Source organism: Conger conger, chromosome 13 (assembly GCF_963514075.1).
Source record: "Conger conger chromosome 13, fConCon1.1, whole genome shotgun sequence".
NCBI lineage: Eukaryota > Metazoa > Chordata > Actinopteri > Anguilliformes > Congridae > Conger > Conger conger.
Window position 1 is genome coordinate 46,318,935 of NC_083772.1, and position 17,023 is coordinate 46,335,957.

The window sequence follows — 17,023 nt, forward strand, 5'->3', positions numbered from 1 at the left end:
ACACCCTGCACCTACACCCTGCACCCTACAGCATACACCCTACAGCTTACACCCTGCACCTACACCCTGCACCCTACACCCTGCACCCTACAGCCTACACCCTGCAGCATACACCCTACACCCTGCACCTACACCCTGCGCCCTACAGCCTACACCCTGCAGCATACACCCTACATCCTGCACCTACACCCTGCACCTACACCCTACAGCTTACACCCTGCACCTACACCCTACACCCTGCACCTACACCCTACACCCTGCACCCTACAGCCTACACCCTGCAGCATACACCCTACACCCTGCACCTACACCCTGCACCTACACACTAAACCCTGCGCCCTACACCCTGTACCTACACCCTGCACCCTGCACCCTGCACCTACACCCTACACCCTGCACCTACACCCTGTACCTACACCCTGCACCTACACCCTGCACCCTACAGCCTACACCCTGCAGCATACACCCTACACCCTGCACCTACACCCTGCACCTACACCTTGCAGCCTATACCCTGTGGCACAGACCCTGCAGCCTACACCCTGCACCTACACCCTGCAGCCTATACCCTGTAGCCTACACCCTGTAGCCTACAACCTACACCTTCCTGTCTCAGCTGGGTCTCTTTCAGCACTGCTCACTCAGTGAGAAAAACTGCTTCAGCTAAAAGGCTCATTTGTACAGAGCCATGGAAAAGTATTTGTCCCCTTCCTAACTTCCTCAATTATTGCTTATTTGTGTTTACTTAGGTTATCTTTGTCTCATATTACATGAAATTCAGTGTGACAAATATGCAATAATAGAGGAAATCTGGAAGGTAGGAAATTCTGTTCCATGGCTCTGTATATAAGAACTACTGAATATAATGTCCCTGGCTTAGGAGATGTTGTGTGTGTGTGTGTGTGTGTGTGTGTGTGTGTGTGTAGCATTTGCTGAAGCTTATTATTTGCATTTGTGCACATACTCAGCTCATTTTAGAACCATGGTCAGCTTTAATACTTAATGAATGCTATGAACACCAGAAGCTAGAGACAGCCAGGGTAAAGCAGTGATCCATTATGTGCACGTATGCGCCGCGTTGTGAGGCTGTGCTGAAGCACTCAGTGTGTGACTGCAGTAATAGACTGCTGCGTTTTATGAACATAACAGCCTTCCTTTCTCCTGCGGAGGTCACGTCAAATTCCCCCTGCACTCAATTTGACTGATTTCGAGCAATAACTGGAATGGCTGTCACTGGAAAGAGAGGAAGCCTGAGAATGTTCTTGCTTGAGGGAGTGCAGAAGGTGATCATGTAACTGTATGTGAACTGAACGGACAAATAATCATGTTACTGTCTGTGAACTGAATGGACAAGGCGCTACATACTTAGCATTTAACAGAGAAGATGGAGAAAGAAAATGAAATGCTTGCAAGTATCAAAAGACCGTTTGTCTGCTTTTAAGTCTTACTAATTCAGCGAGAGCTGTGTGCCAGCCACAGCAGAACATTAAAGGTTTGTTTCATGTCAGCTAAGTCTCTGCCCCCGATCCAGTGCCATGTGTAAATGGGGATGCTACAACCTCAATCTGACCTTTTGAATATGCCAAAATATTGTTATGGAAACTAACACATCAGTGGGGTGTGTCTGGAAAAGGAATTTAGAGTCTGCAATTAGTCACCTGCAATATGATTGGTTCTAGTAAGCAATAGTCAGTGTTATATGTCAATTTGAGTTTGCTTGAATTGTGGCTTCTCTGTCTAGCTCCACCTGCGGAAGATTATGCCTTTAATGTAAATTATGATCAGCATGTCCACTGACTCATTTCCCATCAGGTCAACCCGGTCAGGTTGGAAGTACTGTACAGCTGTGAGCCAAACAAAAGAGAGACACGTCTGTGCACAAAGAGCACTACAGCGGCATCTAGTGGTCACAAAGAGGAGTGGCAGCAGAACAGTGAATAAAAACACAGAGCCCTGCGCAAGAGTGGAGATGGGACAGATTGCTCAGAGAGGACACTATGGAAGTACATCGAAATAGAAGAACAAACAGTGAGGTGAGTGGCTGTCAGACTGCGGTCTACTGACTTTCTTACACTGACAGACAAACTGACAGAATGCTTCACAGACACGTACAACACCATACAGGGGGACACAGACTGACCAAGCAGCCAGTGGGTAGACACAGACACACAGGACAGACCAGCAGGCAGAAATACAGACAGCAGCATGTACCTGACAGGCAGACATGACCCAGAGTTAAATGATGCACCCCATTGGGGGAATGAGAGAGAGAGAGAGAGAGAGAGCAGAGTAGGAATGAAAGAGGTGCATTATGGGTCTGCTTGGGGGGGTTTCCCAGGTTACCTGATCATGTGATAGCTGAGAGATGCCAGAATGCAGCAGAGGAGAATGCGCATCAGGCAGAGAGGAGGAGGAAGAGGAGGAGGAGGAGGAAGAGGACAGAGAATAGAGAGGTCAGTTCAGAACCAGCGCTAACCGCACCCTTACATCTCCTCCCCCCAGAACCCAGGTACACAGGACACAGCCTGAGCTGCTGTGATTGGCTGAACACAGGTGGGCGTGCCTGTGGACAGGTGCCTTCACACACTGATGAGACTCTTATGATGTATATCATTAGGAGCAAGACTTTTTTACTTGGTTGTCAGGGAAACTGAACATTATGATGCCATTTCATCCTAGGAAGACCACATGGTTTGGCCAATCAGAACATGCTGTTATACATGTACATTACGACTCATATGTTAGCATGTAAACGGGGTTCATACAGCAGAGGTCATGTAATATAGGCTATGGAGCAGCTTGCTATAGCCCTGACACAGTGCTGTGTTCCATTCCAGTTACTGTTGACTCTTCATACACAATCTATTTGTCAAGCTGCTTCACAGGGGGAGACAGGAAGATGAGGCTGGCTTATTGCCCTGGAATGATGACAGACTTCTTGAGACAACGTGAACACTTCAGCACCGCTGAAGGACTGTTGAGCTGAGCAGGGTGTGCAACGATTTACTCAAGGTCTGCAACTTCACAAAAAACCGATCACACCTATACCTGCAAATGCTTCTTCCTAATGCCAGAAACTGATTTGATGGAGCCAAGTTAACTTGTTGACAAAGCAGTCTGTTGGAGAACTGTCAAGGACAGCTTTCAGCACACCAGCCTTTTGCCAGTTGGCATTCAACAACTATTCTGTCTTCTACTAAATAGCTAATTCTCAATCAACTGCCTTGGCTGTCTGTTAGCAAAAACTGTCGTGCCAATATGCAAAATGCTGGTGGTCTGATTGATGCGCCAACTGTGGTCCAGTAGCATTCTCTCTAGCTGATTGGCTTCAACATATATCATCCCTACATTAATGCAATAAAAAGGTTCCATGACTATGATAACTATTTATTATAATTGAATATTTGTCCACTGCAGGCTACTTGTTTTCAGTGAAATGACTACACATGAGGAGAGCAGCTCTGCGTTGAGACCGAGAGTAGAGAGAAACCATGCTTGTGCATTACTGGAACATTGGCCTCATTATGGTAATAGGCATTCAGAGACGGAACTTTCTGGAATGCAGCCTGAGCAGTCCCTCAGTTCTGCTGACGCAGCGCACTGACCAGCTTACAGCGCCCAAAGGCATGAGCATTCCTTACCCAGGGCTTCATTAACCAGGCACAGCATTTCACATACAGTTTCACTGCTATGTGGACGACATACAGATTTATATTTCAATGAAACCTGGCAAAGCACGTCCAATTTCTCGGTTAGAAGTTTGTATGCAGACTTGGATGCTTTCTTTTAGGGCCCAAAAAACTAAGGGAGGAAATATGTACTTTTGCACGAAATTTTGATGGTTGTTTTGCTGAACCAAATATTGCAGTGAAAGTCTGTGGTGTTACGATTCACCCAGACCTAACTTTTGACACACACCTAAAAAACACCCAGAGTGGCTTATCTGTACTTTTTATCAGTAGGGGATGCAGAGAAACTGATCCATGCTTTTCTTATATCTAGGTTAGATTACTGTAATGCCCTGCTATCTGGCTGCCCTGATTCCTCACTAAAGCATCTCCAGCTGGAGCAGAATGCAGCCGCACACATCCTGACTAGATCTACAGTAAGAAGTATGAGCGTATTACTCCTATCAAGTATAGGACTGATTTTAAGCTCTTGCCTCTGACTTGTAAAGCTCTGCATGGTCTTTCACCAGTGTAGGAGAGAGCGGCGTAAGTTGTCACACTGTTAATTTCTCCAAAACAAGAGGCACTGCCTGAAGTCCTTGTTTACATGTGGTCAAATCACATTAATCTGAGGTGAGGCACTTCACATTTTATGTTATGAAGCTTTTTTAGGTAAAAATAGGGCAAGTTGTCTCAATGACTTTGGGGCAATGACTTTGGGGCAAGTTGTCACCTTTACAGCAGACATCATAGTGCCTTTGATCTGTGTTTATCCGATATTGTACTTTTGTGAATAGCTTTATGTTCAGTTGCCTCCTAAAATCCAACCTCACGTCCATGTCGTATGACGTGGTAACAGGCAATTACAGGGGATTTGGACTGGCTATAGATAAACCTGTAACTGTACTGGTAAATATTCCTGGATAGGCCACCACACCTACAGCATGGAAACATTCCACACAGTGGTGAAAAACAAAAGAGAAATGATGTTCACTTATGACTTCCAGGATAGAACATGAGCACTCTCTCGGTACTGAAAGACCAGATGGGGGACTGCACCTGAGCTCAAGTGATAACATTGATATCGCTGGGAGAACGCTCACTAAGGGAGGAAGGAGAAGGCTACACCTTGTTTTGGAAGGGATATCCCCCCATCCCCAGAAGAACAACATCTACATGGTGTCAGTATACTGCTCTCCTCAGTGTTCAGGGACCTCTTCTACAAGGGGAAGGAGGGGCTCAAAGACAATAAGACAACAATATTCCTGTTGTGGGAAAAACAGCGAGGTTTGGTATGGAATAATGGGACATCACAGCATCAGCTATACCAATGCAAACAGCTGCTAAGCCTTTGTGCTGAACACAAACCCACAATCATCAACACTATATTTCAAATGAAGTATAAGTACAAAACCTCTGGGATGCATCCTCAATCAAAGTACTGCCAATTCTTAAGACTGCATCATTGTATGGCACTCTGTTGTTAGGGATGTCCTCTATGCATAAGCCATGAGAAGGTTGGAGTGCTGGACCATCAAATCATCAATGATCATCAAATTATCATGACCATTCTCAAAAGGAGGGGTCGCCCAACCTTAGGAAGTCCACCAAGAAAAGGCTGCACTGTGCCTGGCTCCAGGACACAGAGGCACGGAACACCTTACACTGTTTTATAAGAGAACTGCTGGAGAACGTAGAGTCTATCCTGGGCACAGAGGGAATGATCGAAGATAAGTGGTCCTCTCTTTTTTTTTTTGCACTTTGAGTAGTCCTCTCTAAGTGCAGCAGCCAAATCCATCAGTTACAGCAGGAAGAAACATCAGGACCCGTTCAATGAGAACACCACACATATCACCACCACTCTTCTCATCATTATGCAGAAGGCACATTAAGAGCTGCACTCAATAATCCATCTTCTGAGGTCCTCAAACTGAAATGGAAAGACCAAAAGTGGGAGGTACAGTGTGCTCCGCAACATCTACAGGTACAGAATGAGTGATGGATCTCCAAAGCGCTCAAAATCCAATCTTATGTGAACAGATACGACATGCATAATTTTCATGTCGCTGTGAAGACCACCTATAGCCAAATAACCTGTTCGCTCTGGTGTGAGGCAGGGGTAGGTGAGGTAGGCTCTGGTGTGAGGCAGGGGTAGGTGGGGTAGGCTCTGGTGTGAGGCAGGGGTAGGTGGGGTAGGCTCTGGTGTGAGGCAGGGGTAGGTGAGGTAGGCTCTGGTGTGAGGCAGGGGTAGGTGGGGTAGGCTCTGGTGTGAGGCAGGGGTAGGTGGGGTAGGCTCTGGTGTGAGGCAGGGGTAGGTGGGGTAGGCTCTGGTGTGAGGCAGGGGTAGGTGGGGTAGGCTCTGGTGTGACGCAGGGGTAGGTGGGGTAGGCTCTGGTGTGAGGCAGGGGTAGGTGGGGTAGGCTCTGGTGTGACGCAGGGGTAGGTGGGGTAGGCTCTGGTGTGACGCAGGGGTAGGTGAGGTAGGCTCTGGTGTGAGGCAGGGGTAGGTGGGGTAGGCTCTGGTGTGAGGCAGGGGTAGGTGAGGTAGGCTCTGGTGTGAGGCAGGGGTGTCTACTTGCACCAGCCCTCCTGTGTGTCCCAACACTCCAGGGAAAAGAACATGAAGATGAGAGTGGGTGACCCTGGACTTCAGGCTGGATGGGATGCTCTTTAACATGAGGAGGTTCCCAGCTGCAACTAAGCTCTGCTCCCGAAGCATACTCGAGCTCCAATATGCTGATGACTGCAGGCACATTTACCAGAGGCCCAACAAGTCAGCCTTACAGCTGCTTTGAGGGCATAAAATCATCCAGAAACAGATCAAACAGACATCATTCCTCAGACACAACAGTGGAAAAGAGTCTTCAATAATAACAACCTTCACCTTCACACCAAAGTAGCAGTCAACCAGGCAGTATCCATCTCCACTCTTCTCTACCGCCATCAAATATGGACACTCTTCAGCCGTCACTTGAAACAGCTTGAATCTTTTCACGCACGATGCCTCCAGAACATCCTTCTTGGCCTGACAGGACCGTGTGAGCTCCTACAGAACGCCGACTAAAGGCACACAGATGACCTGCCACCAATCAGTGGGGTTAGCCAGACTTAGTCATCCCAGTCACACCATCCGGACACCAGCAGGCTGCTCCTCAAACAGTCAGCGGCTGAAGGGCCAGCTGAAGACTTCCCCAAAGAAATGTGGAATAAAAACCTCCCTAAACACTGCTGCTGTGGATCGCTCCACCTGGCCTGGATTCTGTGAAGGAGTGCTGCAGGCCTGGCAGAGAGACAAGAGATGGAAGACGCCCATGGCTACACCCGCCTTCCTTTGCCCTGTCTATGGCAGACAGTGTGCATCACATTGGATTATGCCGCCATCAACAGACCCGCAAAAAGCGGCAGAAGCCATCATCGGTCGACCCAAAGCGTGTGGATGTGTCTACCGACACGCACCAATGTATGTGGGCTCGTTTTACGTCTTGTGTCCAAATCTGCCTGTGTGTGTGTCTGTATGCGTGTTTACATACGCACAAAGCCACGTGTGCCAACTGCACACTTCCCCTCCAAACTCAGCTCAAGACAAACATCTCGTGAGCATTTCTCTCACATGGCCTCATGCATAGGGCTTCACTATGTGAAACAGCTGCATGCGCGTTAGTTAGCGTTAGTTAGCACTAGTTAGGGTTAGTTAGCATGCTAACGACATTGGCATGAAAGTGTCCGCGGGGGAGCTGGCCTGTGACACACTGCTGTAGGTGTGGCTCAAGGGGTGTAGCTGAGGGAGGGGGAGCGTTGAAGAAGGGGGTCAGTTTGGAAAAGGCCGGCATGCAGGCTGCTGTCAGGAGGCTATGGGCCACCCACTGAGTCGTTGTGATCTTCAGTGTCATGTTCCTGAGCCAACTGTCTGTCTTCACATCATGTACATGAGCCAATTAGATATTTTAGCTGCAAGTATGAGAGTTACACTTCTGCAACACTGAGCATCTGAGACTTCCAATAGGCATGTGCAGCATAGCACCAGTAGAAACTGTTTTCTGCCAACATTGTGATGGACTAAACAAGTCATGAGTCAACATCTGTAATATCAATTATGATGTCAATTATCAACACATTCCTGAATGCAAGACGCTTAAGATGGGATAGAAACACAAGTTAATATGGTCTGGGCCAGATAGTTATAAGCACACAAAAACACACACAAACACAAACACACTAACACGCAAAGAACAAAGTACTTACTTTTGGAACACAAATATCCCTATTACTACAGCGAAAGAGAGGAGGTCAGCGATGATCCAGACTGCCGCATACTCATCCGGGCTCTGAAAAGAGATCATAACAACCACTAGAGGGGGGTGTAGCTCTGCAGAGCGAGCATCCTTCCCACAGGTCTGTCTCTGCTTGGGCCTCAACATGCGTCCTCCATAACGTTTGGGACAGAGACATATGTTTCTTGATTTGGCTCACTACTCCACAAGTGTAGATTTGCAATCATATGATTCACATGCGGTTACAGTACAGATTCTCTAGCTTTAATTAATCGTATACATGTTGGCTTCACCGTGTGGAAATGACAGCGCATAGCCCGCCACTCCAGGGCACCATAACGTTTGGGACACATCAAATAAAGTAGTCATGTTCAGTACTTTATCGCACATCCTTTGCTGTGACTCATAGATATCACCAGGTACATCTTCTGATGCCAGGCCTGTACTGCAGCCATCTTCAGCTCCTGCTTATTTCAAGGGCTAGTTGCCTTAAATTTTCTCTTCAGCAAATGAATCACTCCTTTAATTTGATTCAGATCGAGTGACTGACAAGAAAAAGTTTTAGCTTTAGCAGTAAGTTTGGGATCATTGTCTTTGTCATTGTCACGCAATGCATTTGGAGGCATTTGCTTGAGCTTGAGCAGATGAACATGTTTCTGTACCCTTCAAAACCCCATGGTAACAAGTGTTTATGATATTAATAAAGTAATGGCAGGGCTAAACACTTGAGCGATGGATCCAAAGGTCAATCCTTTACAGGTCACGCATTCCATGGATTGGAATGTCCTTAAAGAGGGCAGACCTTGATCCAGGTCAGGAGAGGAGCAAGGAGACAGGACAGGATAAAATCAGCGATTGGAAGGAGCCCAGGGAGTGTGACTGCAGAAGGACAGGCCGGCTGAGCCCTAGCCCCGTTAAAGGTCTGCTGCTGCTGCCAGGAGAGAGGGGAGAGGGGTTCACTCACCATCAGCCAGAGGGGGTAAGGCACCTTTCTGAGGAGGTGGGGGGCGTCTGAAGACACGGAGGAGACGCCACTGCACCACAGCACTGAGAAGAGCCAGGGGTCATTCACACTGGACAGGGTCAGGCTCAGGTTCGCCCCCGAGAACTCACTGTGAGAGAGAGAGGAGGGGGGGTAGGGAGAGAGGGAGAGAGGGAGCAGGGGATAGGGAGAGGGGGAGAGAGAGAGTATGAATGCTTATTGCTGGGGCAGTACCCTATAGGTGCATAAAAGTGTACCTCTAGCCAGCAATATAACTAATTTGTACCTCTTTTGCTTGTAAACTGTACTCATGTGTGCCCAAAGAGAACATTACTGTACTTTCAGTGAACATTTGGGAAATGTGATCCTTGAAAAACAAAAAATGTACCTCCACTGTCACTTTGTTTCTGAGGGTGTATATGTACACAAGCAGATAAGCACACACGTTCACAGACATACACACATATGTTAAAGGAGCTCAAACCTCTGAAAAACTGCCATGTATTAGCATGCTAGCTCAACACAAGGCTCCTGACAGGTGTCGGCGTGACTGTGGGGAAGCCTCTCTCCTCATCTGCCACCCCCCCTTACACCCCCCCTCCTCTGCTATTCTTTCAGCATGAAGAAGAAAGACTCTGTGTTATGTTATTCACTGTTACCCAGGATGTGACAAGATTCTGTCAGAGCAGTCAGTGTAGACCAAGGGAGCCGACAGCAGTCAACAGTCTCATTTCACAGCAAAGGTGTCAGTAACATTTCAGAATCCATGTTTTAAACACTCTGCCACCCTACATATGTATTGATCCAGTTTATTTATAGATGTGGAAACAGTGAGGATACAATATTAGTATGCTAGACTCGCAGTAGGACTGAAATTCCACATGATGTGCTGAACACGTTACTGTGCATCACGAGGACTGTTTGAGACAGAAATGCATTATGTGTTATTCCATATTACATGGAGAAATACCTTATTTATTAGCGCTTATAGAAGGCCTATGTGATAGAATTTTTTTTACTGCGGTTAGTTCCGACCACGCAATTAGATTGGCTTAGAGCCAGTAAAAGGAGTGACATTATCTCACTATAAATCACTCCTAACCCGCTTTGTTTACACATTGTATCAGAGATATCATAAACTCGTAACCTAGCAACACTTCAGCAGCGCTACTATCTTTCTCTCATTTTCCTTTTTTAAACGTATATTCGTCATCACCAGTGGAGGAGCTGACCGTACCGTACTTCCTGTGAGCTGGCCTGGTTGTAGCGGAGATAGAGCCGCACGATGCCGTTCTCCTGGAGCTCTTTCAGCGGACGCTTTTTCTCCGAGGTCTGCTGGAAGCCCCTGGCTGCCTCCCGAACTGCCTGCCTGTCCCAGTCCGGCGTCCACATCACCTACAGGGGGGAAACTGCTGCTTAATCCTATAATATATACACACGAAGGGCGTGGGCAGGGCTGAGAGAGAGGCTGACAGCACCACTGTGCAAAGTGCGGTGCTAGGATATTTCGCCCTTCTCCGTAGACTCAAACGCAGGAGTAGGTTTATTACAGTGCACAAGGGGAGACAGTCCGGTCATATATTACAAAGAGCTGGGAAATGACCGGATCGGAGGAAAGTGGTCTCGCCTCTCTGTGGGAGACTGAGGCAATGACATCTCCTGCTGCAGACTCTATTCAAGTGATATACAGAGACAGACAATTTACATAAAATAGTTATATCAGAAGAATACACACATACACTCACCGAGCACTTTATTAGGAACATTTTTACTTTATTGCACATACTTCTTCATGCGATTATCTCATCAGCCAATTGTGTGGCAGCAGTGCAATGCATACAATCATGTAGATGTGGGTCAGGAGCTTCGATTGTGATCTAAGTGACTTTGACCGTGGAATGATTGTTGGTGACAGACAGGGTGGTTTGAGTAAACTGCTGATCTCCTGGGATTTTCACACACACTAGTCTCTAGAGTTTGCAAAGAATGGTGCGAAAACAGAGAGACATGTCAGAGGAGAATGGCCAGACTGGTCAAAGCTGACAGGAAGGTGACAGTAACGCAAATAACCAAACACTACAATAGTGGTATGCAGGAGAGCATCTCTGAACACACAACGCATCCTAACTCCAATTGGATAGGCTAATAATGTGCTCACTGAGTGTATATATTATAATATTAGTTATTTATATTATAGTTAGTATTATTAGCATTTTGTGAATTCCAGCTCTTTTCAGGAACTGACTGAATGAAACTGAATTTTCCATGTTGTGCATTTCCTGTCTGCCAGGAAGGGGTGTCTTTCCCAGAACCTCCAAACTCTGCCATGACAACACTACCAGGAAGTCAACTGCTGAGGATGGAAGGAAAGTGGAAATAAGATCACATGCATGTGATGTCACACCAGGTTTGACCTCTGGTCTGAACAGGCTCTGACAGGCTCTTTCTGAGTCAGCACAACATTGGTCACAGTGGCCCCAGGGTTTACTGTTCAAATTTACTGTAAACTCTGGCTGTACCTAAGGCAAATACCTGACACAAACCTCTTCAGTAACTGTACAAAAGGCTGTATGTTGCACTTGGCAGTGATTAAACAAATAAATGTGTTGTCAAAAGTTGACAAGGAGCATATCTCTGGATGTGGGAGCCTGCAGCAGCTGCGTTCAGGAGGAAGTGCTAATGAGTAGTTTAAATAGGCCACCCTGATATGTGAATGCACTGTGAATGGACTGTGAATGGACTGTGATTGGCCAACATCACTAACAACACTAACATCGCCAACATCACTAACAACATTCAGCCAGAGCTGCCTGGTGCTCCTGGCCTGCCAGAACAGCGCCACACTCTATTAACTGAAGCCAGGGACGGAGGGTAATGGAGGCTAGAGAAGATGAGCCCTCCCAATATGAGCCGATATTGCAGTCACAACGATTCATTAAATGTGTCACTTTTTAGGGCCACTGTCCAATGCAATTGGGAATATGCTTCTGCTATTGCTGATATCACCCCCCACTGAGGGGGTACTACATAATGGCCCACCATTATGTGACCGTGCTGTCTGTCACTCTGCAGCTCGCACTGACAGCGATGACAATGGTGGTGACAGAACCAGCAGTGTCCACTGAGAGTATCGAGAGGGAACTTGCCTCTGGACTTTATCAGAACTATCAGAGTTGGCTCTCAGAGTTGATTCTCAGATTGGCTCTTTCGTTACCCGTTGGCACCGTAACGTGTGAGAGGTCCTTCTCAGCAAGGCCACGTGTTCAAAATGGGCTAAGAATGATTATGCGCCAGGAGAAACTGATTCAAAATTGAGCCTGCTTCTGAGAGCAGCCACTGGTCACAGCGACTGTCAGGTTTCGGAACACAGGAACCACTAGCAAACTTGTTGTATTTACAATAAGGGTCTTTATTGGTAGAAGGGCACTTCAAACAAGCAATGGTCCAACACAGGCAAATGGGAATGTCAGAGATAAGGCAGTTCGTAATCAAAAGTCCAGGCAAAGGTTTGTGACCTGGGCAAACAGACACAGAGGGGAAAATCCAAATCGTAGTCGAACACATTTGGTTTATACTCTGGCCGACTGGAGTGCGTCTATACTTTTTTTCTTAAGGCCAAAAATAGAGCAACAATAGAGCGTTCATGCAGGTTCTGCAATTTCATTTGAGCGACACTCTGTTGCTGAACTACAAACTGGCCTTTACAGTGAAATAGGCCACCTGTCATTATTTAAACAAGCGTGTAATTTGTGATAAGCTCTATATAGGTTGCAGCTTATCACAATCAAAGTCCCCCTATCCCAGCAAAGTAGTTAACTTGCCTACCTTGTCAACATTGGCTAGCAAACATTAGTGTTAAATACAATTTATTGGTAGATTAGTTCCTGATTATATCCTCGTTAAGAGGTTTATGTTTGTGTGCCCTCTCAGCCAATCTGGACACAGGGTTATCAGTGAATGTTTTTGTACTGTGGCTATGGGCAGTGCTTTAAGTTTTTTGATGACTGAGAGGCCTATTCTAGTTAAAAACAGCACAGCTCAGTGAGTCATCGCCTGATTCACAGCTGCCATTATGGAGCTGCTGCCCTCTGCTGTCCGGAGGCTGTAACAGCGTGGCGGCGGAGGGGGTCACCTGCTCCTGGCGTATCCCAGAATGCAGCACGGCCTCCAGAGTGTCGTTGACCCAGCTGTGGTGGTGGGGGTGGTCCGGGGGGGGGCGCCGCAGGCGGAAGAGGACCGAGACGTTGGAGCTAGCCGCTAGCCGCAGCACCTCCTCCAGGCTGCACACGGTCTGGTTCCCCGCCCGGACGCGGTCCCCGCGGGACAGGGCCTGCACCGACCAGAACGGGTCCTCCTGGGGAAGGAGGCACGGCACTCATCCCAATCGCTTACTTTTCTAACCTGAACTCAACCGAGGTCCGCCATCTTTAAGGACATTCCAGCCCATTAAATGTTCCTTCTAGGACACAGGCGTCAAACTCCAGTCCTGGAGGGCCGTAGTGTCTGCTGGTTTTTGGGGTGTTCTGGGTTAATTCAAGTCATTGATTGGTTAAAGAATCCACACGCCTTGTTCTCAAGGCCTTAATTGGCCTTAATTGGCAGCTGATTGAGAGGAAACCACAAAAACCCGCAGACACTGCGGCCCCCTGGGGATTCAGTTTGACACCCCTGTTCTAGGAGCTAGAAGTAGAAGTTAAGAACTCCAGAACTTTCTTTTTGAGTGAGGAAACACGCGTAATGCGTAAATAATCAACCTGTGGGTCCAATTCTCCCCATCTGCCACATCTGCAACTGATATGGCTTTGAATTGATGTTTGCCGAGTTTATAGTGAAAAATTTTAATCCATGCCATTACTTCAACATTTATGAATTACGTTAAAAAAAAAAGTATGTTCTACTGCCCTATAAAGTTAGAAAAATAGTTAATGCAGTTCACCCCTGCTGCAACCGTGTATCGCTACATCATATAGATGTCAATCAGATATCCAGCCAGAAAATTGGGGACGGTCACAAACGGGTCTGTTTAATTGTGTTTAATTGTGTGTGGAGGGCATATCTAACACTAACTCAAATTGAATTAGAGGAGGGTACAATTGGCTACTAAATTTGGGAGAAAAATTGAAAAATCTGAAATAAATTAGGAAATAAAAAATAAAAAAACAGTGTAGAAGGCAGAGCCAGGCTGAAACAGCTGATGTAATTCCTCTTTAAAGAGTGAGTATGTTTCTGAGACCCGCCCCTCCTGATTATCGCAGACGGACAGGGTACATTACATAGATTACCGTAAATCCTCAAATTGTTTATTTACAAAGCACAGGCCTTTATTTGGTGGGTTTCCTCCGGGTACTCCGGTTTCCTCCCACAGTCCAAAGACATGCACGTTAGGCTGATTGGAGAGTCTAAATTGCCCATAGGTATGAGTGTGTGAGTGAATGGTGTGTGTGCCCTGCGATAGACTGGCGACCTGTCCAGGGTGTATTCCTGCCTTTCGCCCAATGTATGCTGGGATAGGCTCCAGCCCCCCTGCGACCTTGATCAGGATAAGCGGGTTCAGATAATGGATGGATGGATGGAGGCCTTTATTTGGGGCAGGCTTGTATTCGAGACAGGCCTTTATTTCTTATTAGGCTTCTGTTGCAGAATTTTATTCTTAGAAATAAAGTAAAAGGCTACACTTAAAGTGGGCCAACACTGTTCAACACTTCCTGTAACCGTTCAGAAATCAATTAGTGTAGGCTAATCAGGAAACACCGTTTTGTAAGTCATAGTGTCAGTCTTAACAGACTTAGTTTGTTGCAAATATTCTCAAACACAATAAATCACATGCAAGTCCAGAATCCTTAAAATAACAACTTGCCAGACACGCCTTCATGAACAATAACAAATTAGCATAGATAACAGCAAGTTAAGGATCTTTTTTTCCAAAAGAGCGTTTTATTGTGAGACATGCGTTTCGTTTGGAGCAGCATACCGGTAGGCTATCAAAAGATTTTCACTTTGGTTTAGGATTTAATTTACTTTTGGACTGTTTGATTCTATTGCTAAATGTTGGGACTGATGGGCACTGAAATCTTGGGGGTACTTGATGGTTCACTGTTAAGTTCTATGTAGTTGAAAGAGTGTCGGGATTTCCACCCGTCTGTTTATTGCGAGCCAAGGCAGCCGCACACACTAGGCAATATTACCCCGGCTTGTATTTGGGGGCCGGCCTTTATTTGTCTGAATCGACCACGCCCCCGGCTATTATCCAAGGCCCAGCTTCAAATAGAATCCCGGACACAATTTCAGGATTTACAGTACATTAATGGCATTTGGCAGACGCTCTTATCCAGAGCGACGTACTGTTGATTAGACTAAGCAGAAGACAATCCTCCCCTGGAGCAATGCAGGGTTAAGGGCCTTGCTCAAGGGCCCAACGGTTATTGTGGCTACAGTGGGATTCGAACCACCAACCTTGCCTGTCCCAGTCATTTACCTTAACCACTACGGTACAGGCCGCCCTTTACCTTCAAGAACCAACGGCCAGCGTTGAGAGCCCGCAGGTCCGTCCAGTTGAACATGGAGGCGTCCTCGAAGCGCCTCTCCGGGAAGACCGTCGCCACGTCCGTGGTCCTCGCCAGCGTCCGGTCCCGCATGAGGAAGGGCACGCCGTCCAGGCTGAGAGAGGGGGTGACATCATCACCGTGCGCCAAGCGGCATCTGTCTCCTCAATCCCAGTCATTCAGTCAAAATCACGCTCTAATCCGCCTCTTTCGCCCATACACACTACTCCGACAGGAAACAGCGCTGTCTGTAGGTGTATGTGGGAATTAAACCCTGGCCTGGACCCCTGCCAGTTTCTTCAGTCCTCCATTAAGGCTGAAATGGCTATGGTTCAGCCCCCGTGTGGATGACCTCATCACCCCAGGTCTGAGAGGGCTGGCCCCGGGGCCCTGCTGGGGCCCTGCTGGGGCCCTGTCCTCCTCACGCTGCCTGCTTTTCATCATTTTAATTAGTCAGCGCAGTCACTGGACACGACTCAGTCTGCCTGCCTGTCAACATGCATCTAATCTACAGCACAGCCATTATAATCACATGCCTCACACGTGTGCTTCTGTGTGTGTGTGTGTGTGTGTGTGTGTGTGTGTGTATACATGTGTGTGTGTGTGTGTGTGTGTGTATGTGTGTGTGTGTGTGTACATATGTGTGTCTGTGTGTGTGTGTGTGTGTGTGTGTGTGTGTGTGTGTGTGTACATATGTGTGTCTGTGTGTATGTGTGTGTACATATGTGTGTGTGTGTGTCTGTGTGTATGTGTGTGTGTGTGTGTGTGTGTGTGTGTATACATGTGTGTGTGTGTGTGTGTGTGTGTGTGTGTGTGTGTACATATGTGTGTCTGTGTGTGTGTGTGTGTGTGTACATATGTGTGTGTGTGTGTGTGTGTGTGTGTGTATGTGTGTGTGTGTGTGTATGTGTGTGTGTGTGTACATATGTGTGTCTGTGTGTATGTGTGTGTACATATGTGTGTGTGTGTGTCTGTGTGTATGTGTGTGTGTGTGTGTGTGTGTGTGTGTATACATGTGTGTGTGTGTGTGTGTGTGTGTGTATGTGTGTGTGTGTGTGTGTGTGTATGTGTGTATGTGTGTGTACATATGTGTGTGTGTGTGTGTGTGTGTGTGTGTGTGTGTATGTGTGTGTGTGTGTATGTGTGTGTGTGTGTGTGTGTGTGTGTGTGTGTGTGTGTACATATGTGTGTCTGTGTGTATGTGTGTGTGTATGTGTGTGTGTACACGTGTGTGTAAGTGTGTGTGTGTGTGTACATATGTGTGTGTGTGTGTGTGTCTGTGTGTATGTGTGTGTACATATGTGTGTATGTGTGTATGTATACACATGTGTGTAAGTGTGTACATGTGTGTGTATGTGTGTCTGTGTGTGTGTGTATATGTATATGTGCTCATTACCTGATTGTCACGTCAGCCTCCAGCCCCACCACTCTGTGCTGCAGTGCTTTATGAAAGGACATCAGGGTGTTCTCTGGAGCCAGCTGGGGAGGAAACACACACAAACACACAGTACACACACACAACACACAAACACACAGTACACACACACAACACACAAACAC

The 17,023-nt window shown here is 47.0% G+C and overlaps 1 protein-coding gene across 3 annotated transcripts in view; it reads right to left on the reverse strand.

Annotated features, from left to right (window-relative positions):
• gdpd5b (glycerophosphodiester phosphodiesterase domain containing 5b) overlaps positions 1 to 17,023 on the reverse strand; it is an 85,078-nt gene that overhangs the window by 5,681 nt on the left and 62,374 nt on the right. For 2 of the 3 annotated variants that reach the window (XM_061216779.1, XM_061216780.1), the window contains exons 9-14: positions 16,860 to 16,942; positions 15,428 to 15,578; positions 13,054 to 13,275; positions 10,159 to 10,316; positions 8,904 to 9,051; positions 7,911 to 7,993 (exon numbers count right to left, since the gene is read on the reverse strand). In XM_061216779.1, coding sequence (XP_061072763.1) covers positions 7,911 to 7,993; positions 8,904 to 9,051; positions 10,159 to 10,316; positions 13,054 to 13,275; positions 15,428 to 15,578; positions 16,860 to 16,942 — 845 coding nt within the window. Of the gene's footprint in view, positions 1 to 2,343; positions 2,359 to 7,910; positions 7,994 to 8,903; positions 9,052 to 10,158; positions 10,317 to 13,053; positions 13,276 to 15,427; positions 15,579 to 16,859; positions 16,943 to 17,023 lie in introns of all 3 variants that reach the window. The other variant, XM_061216778.1, reaches the window with a different exon arrangement.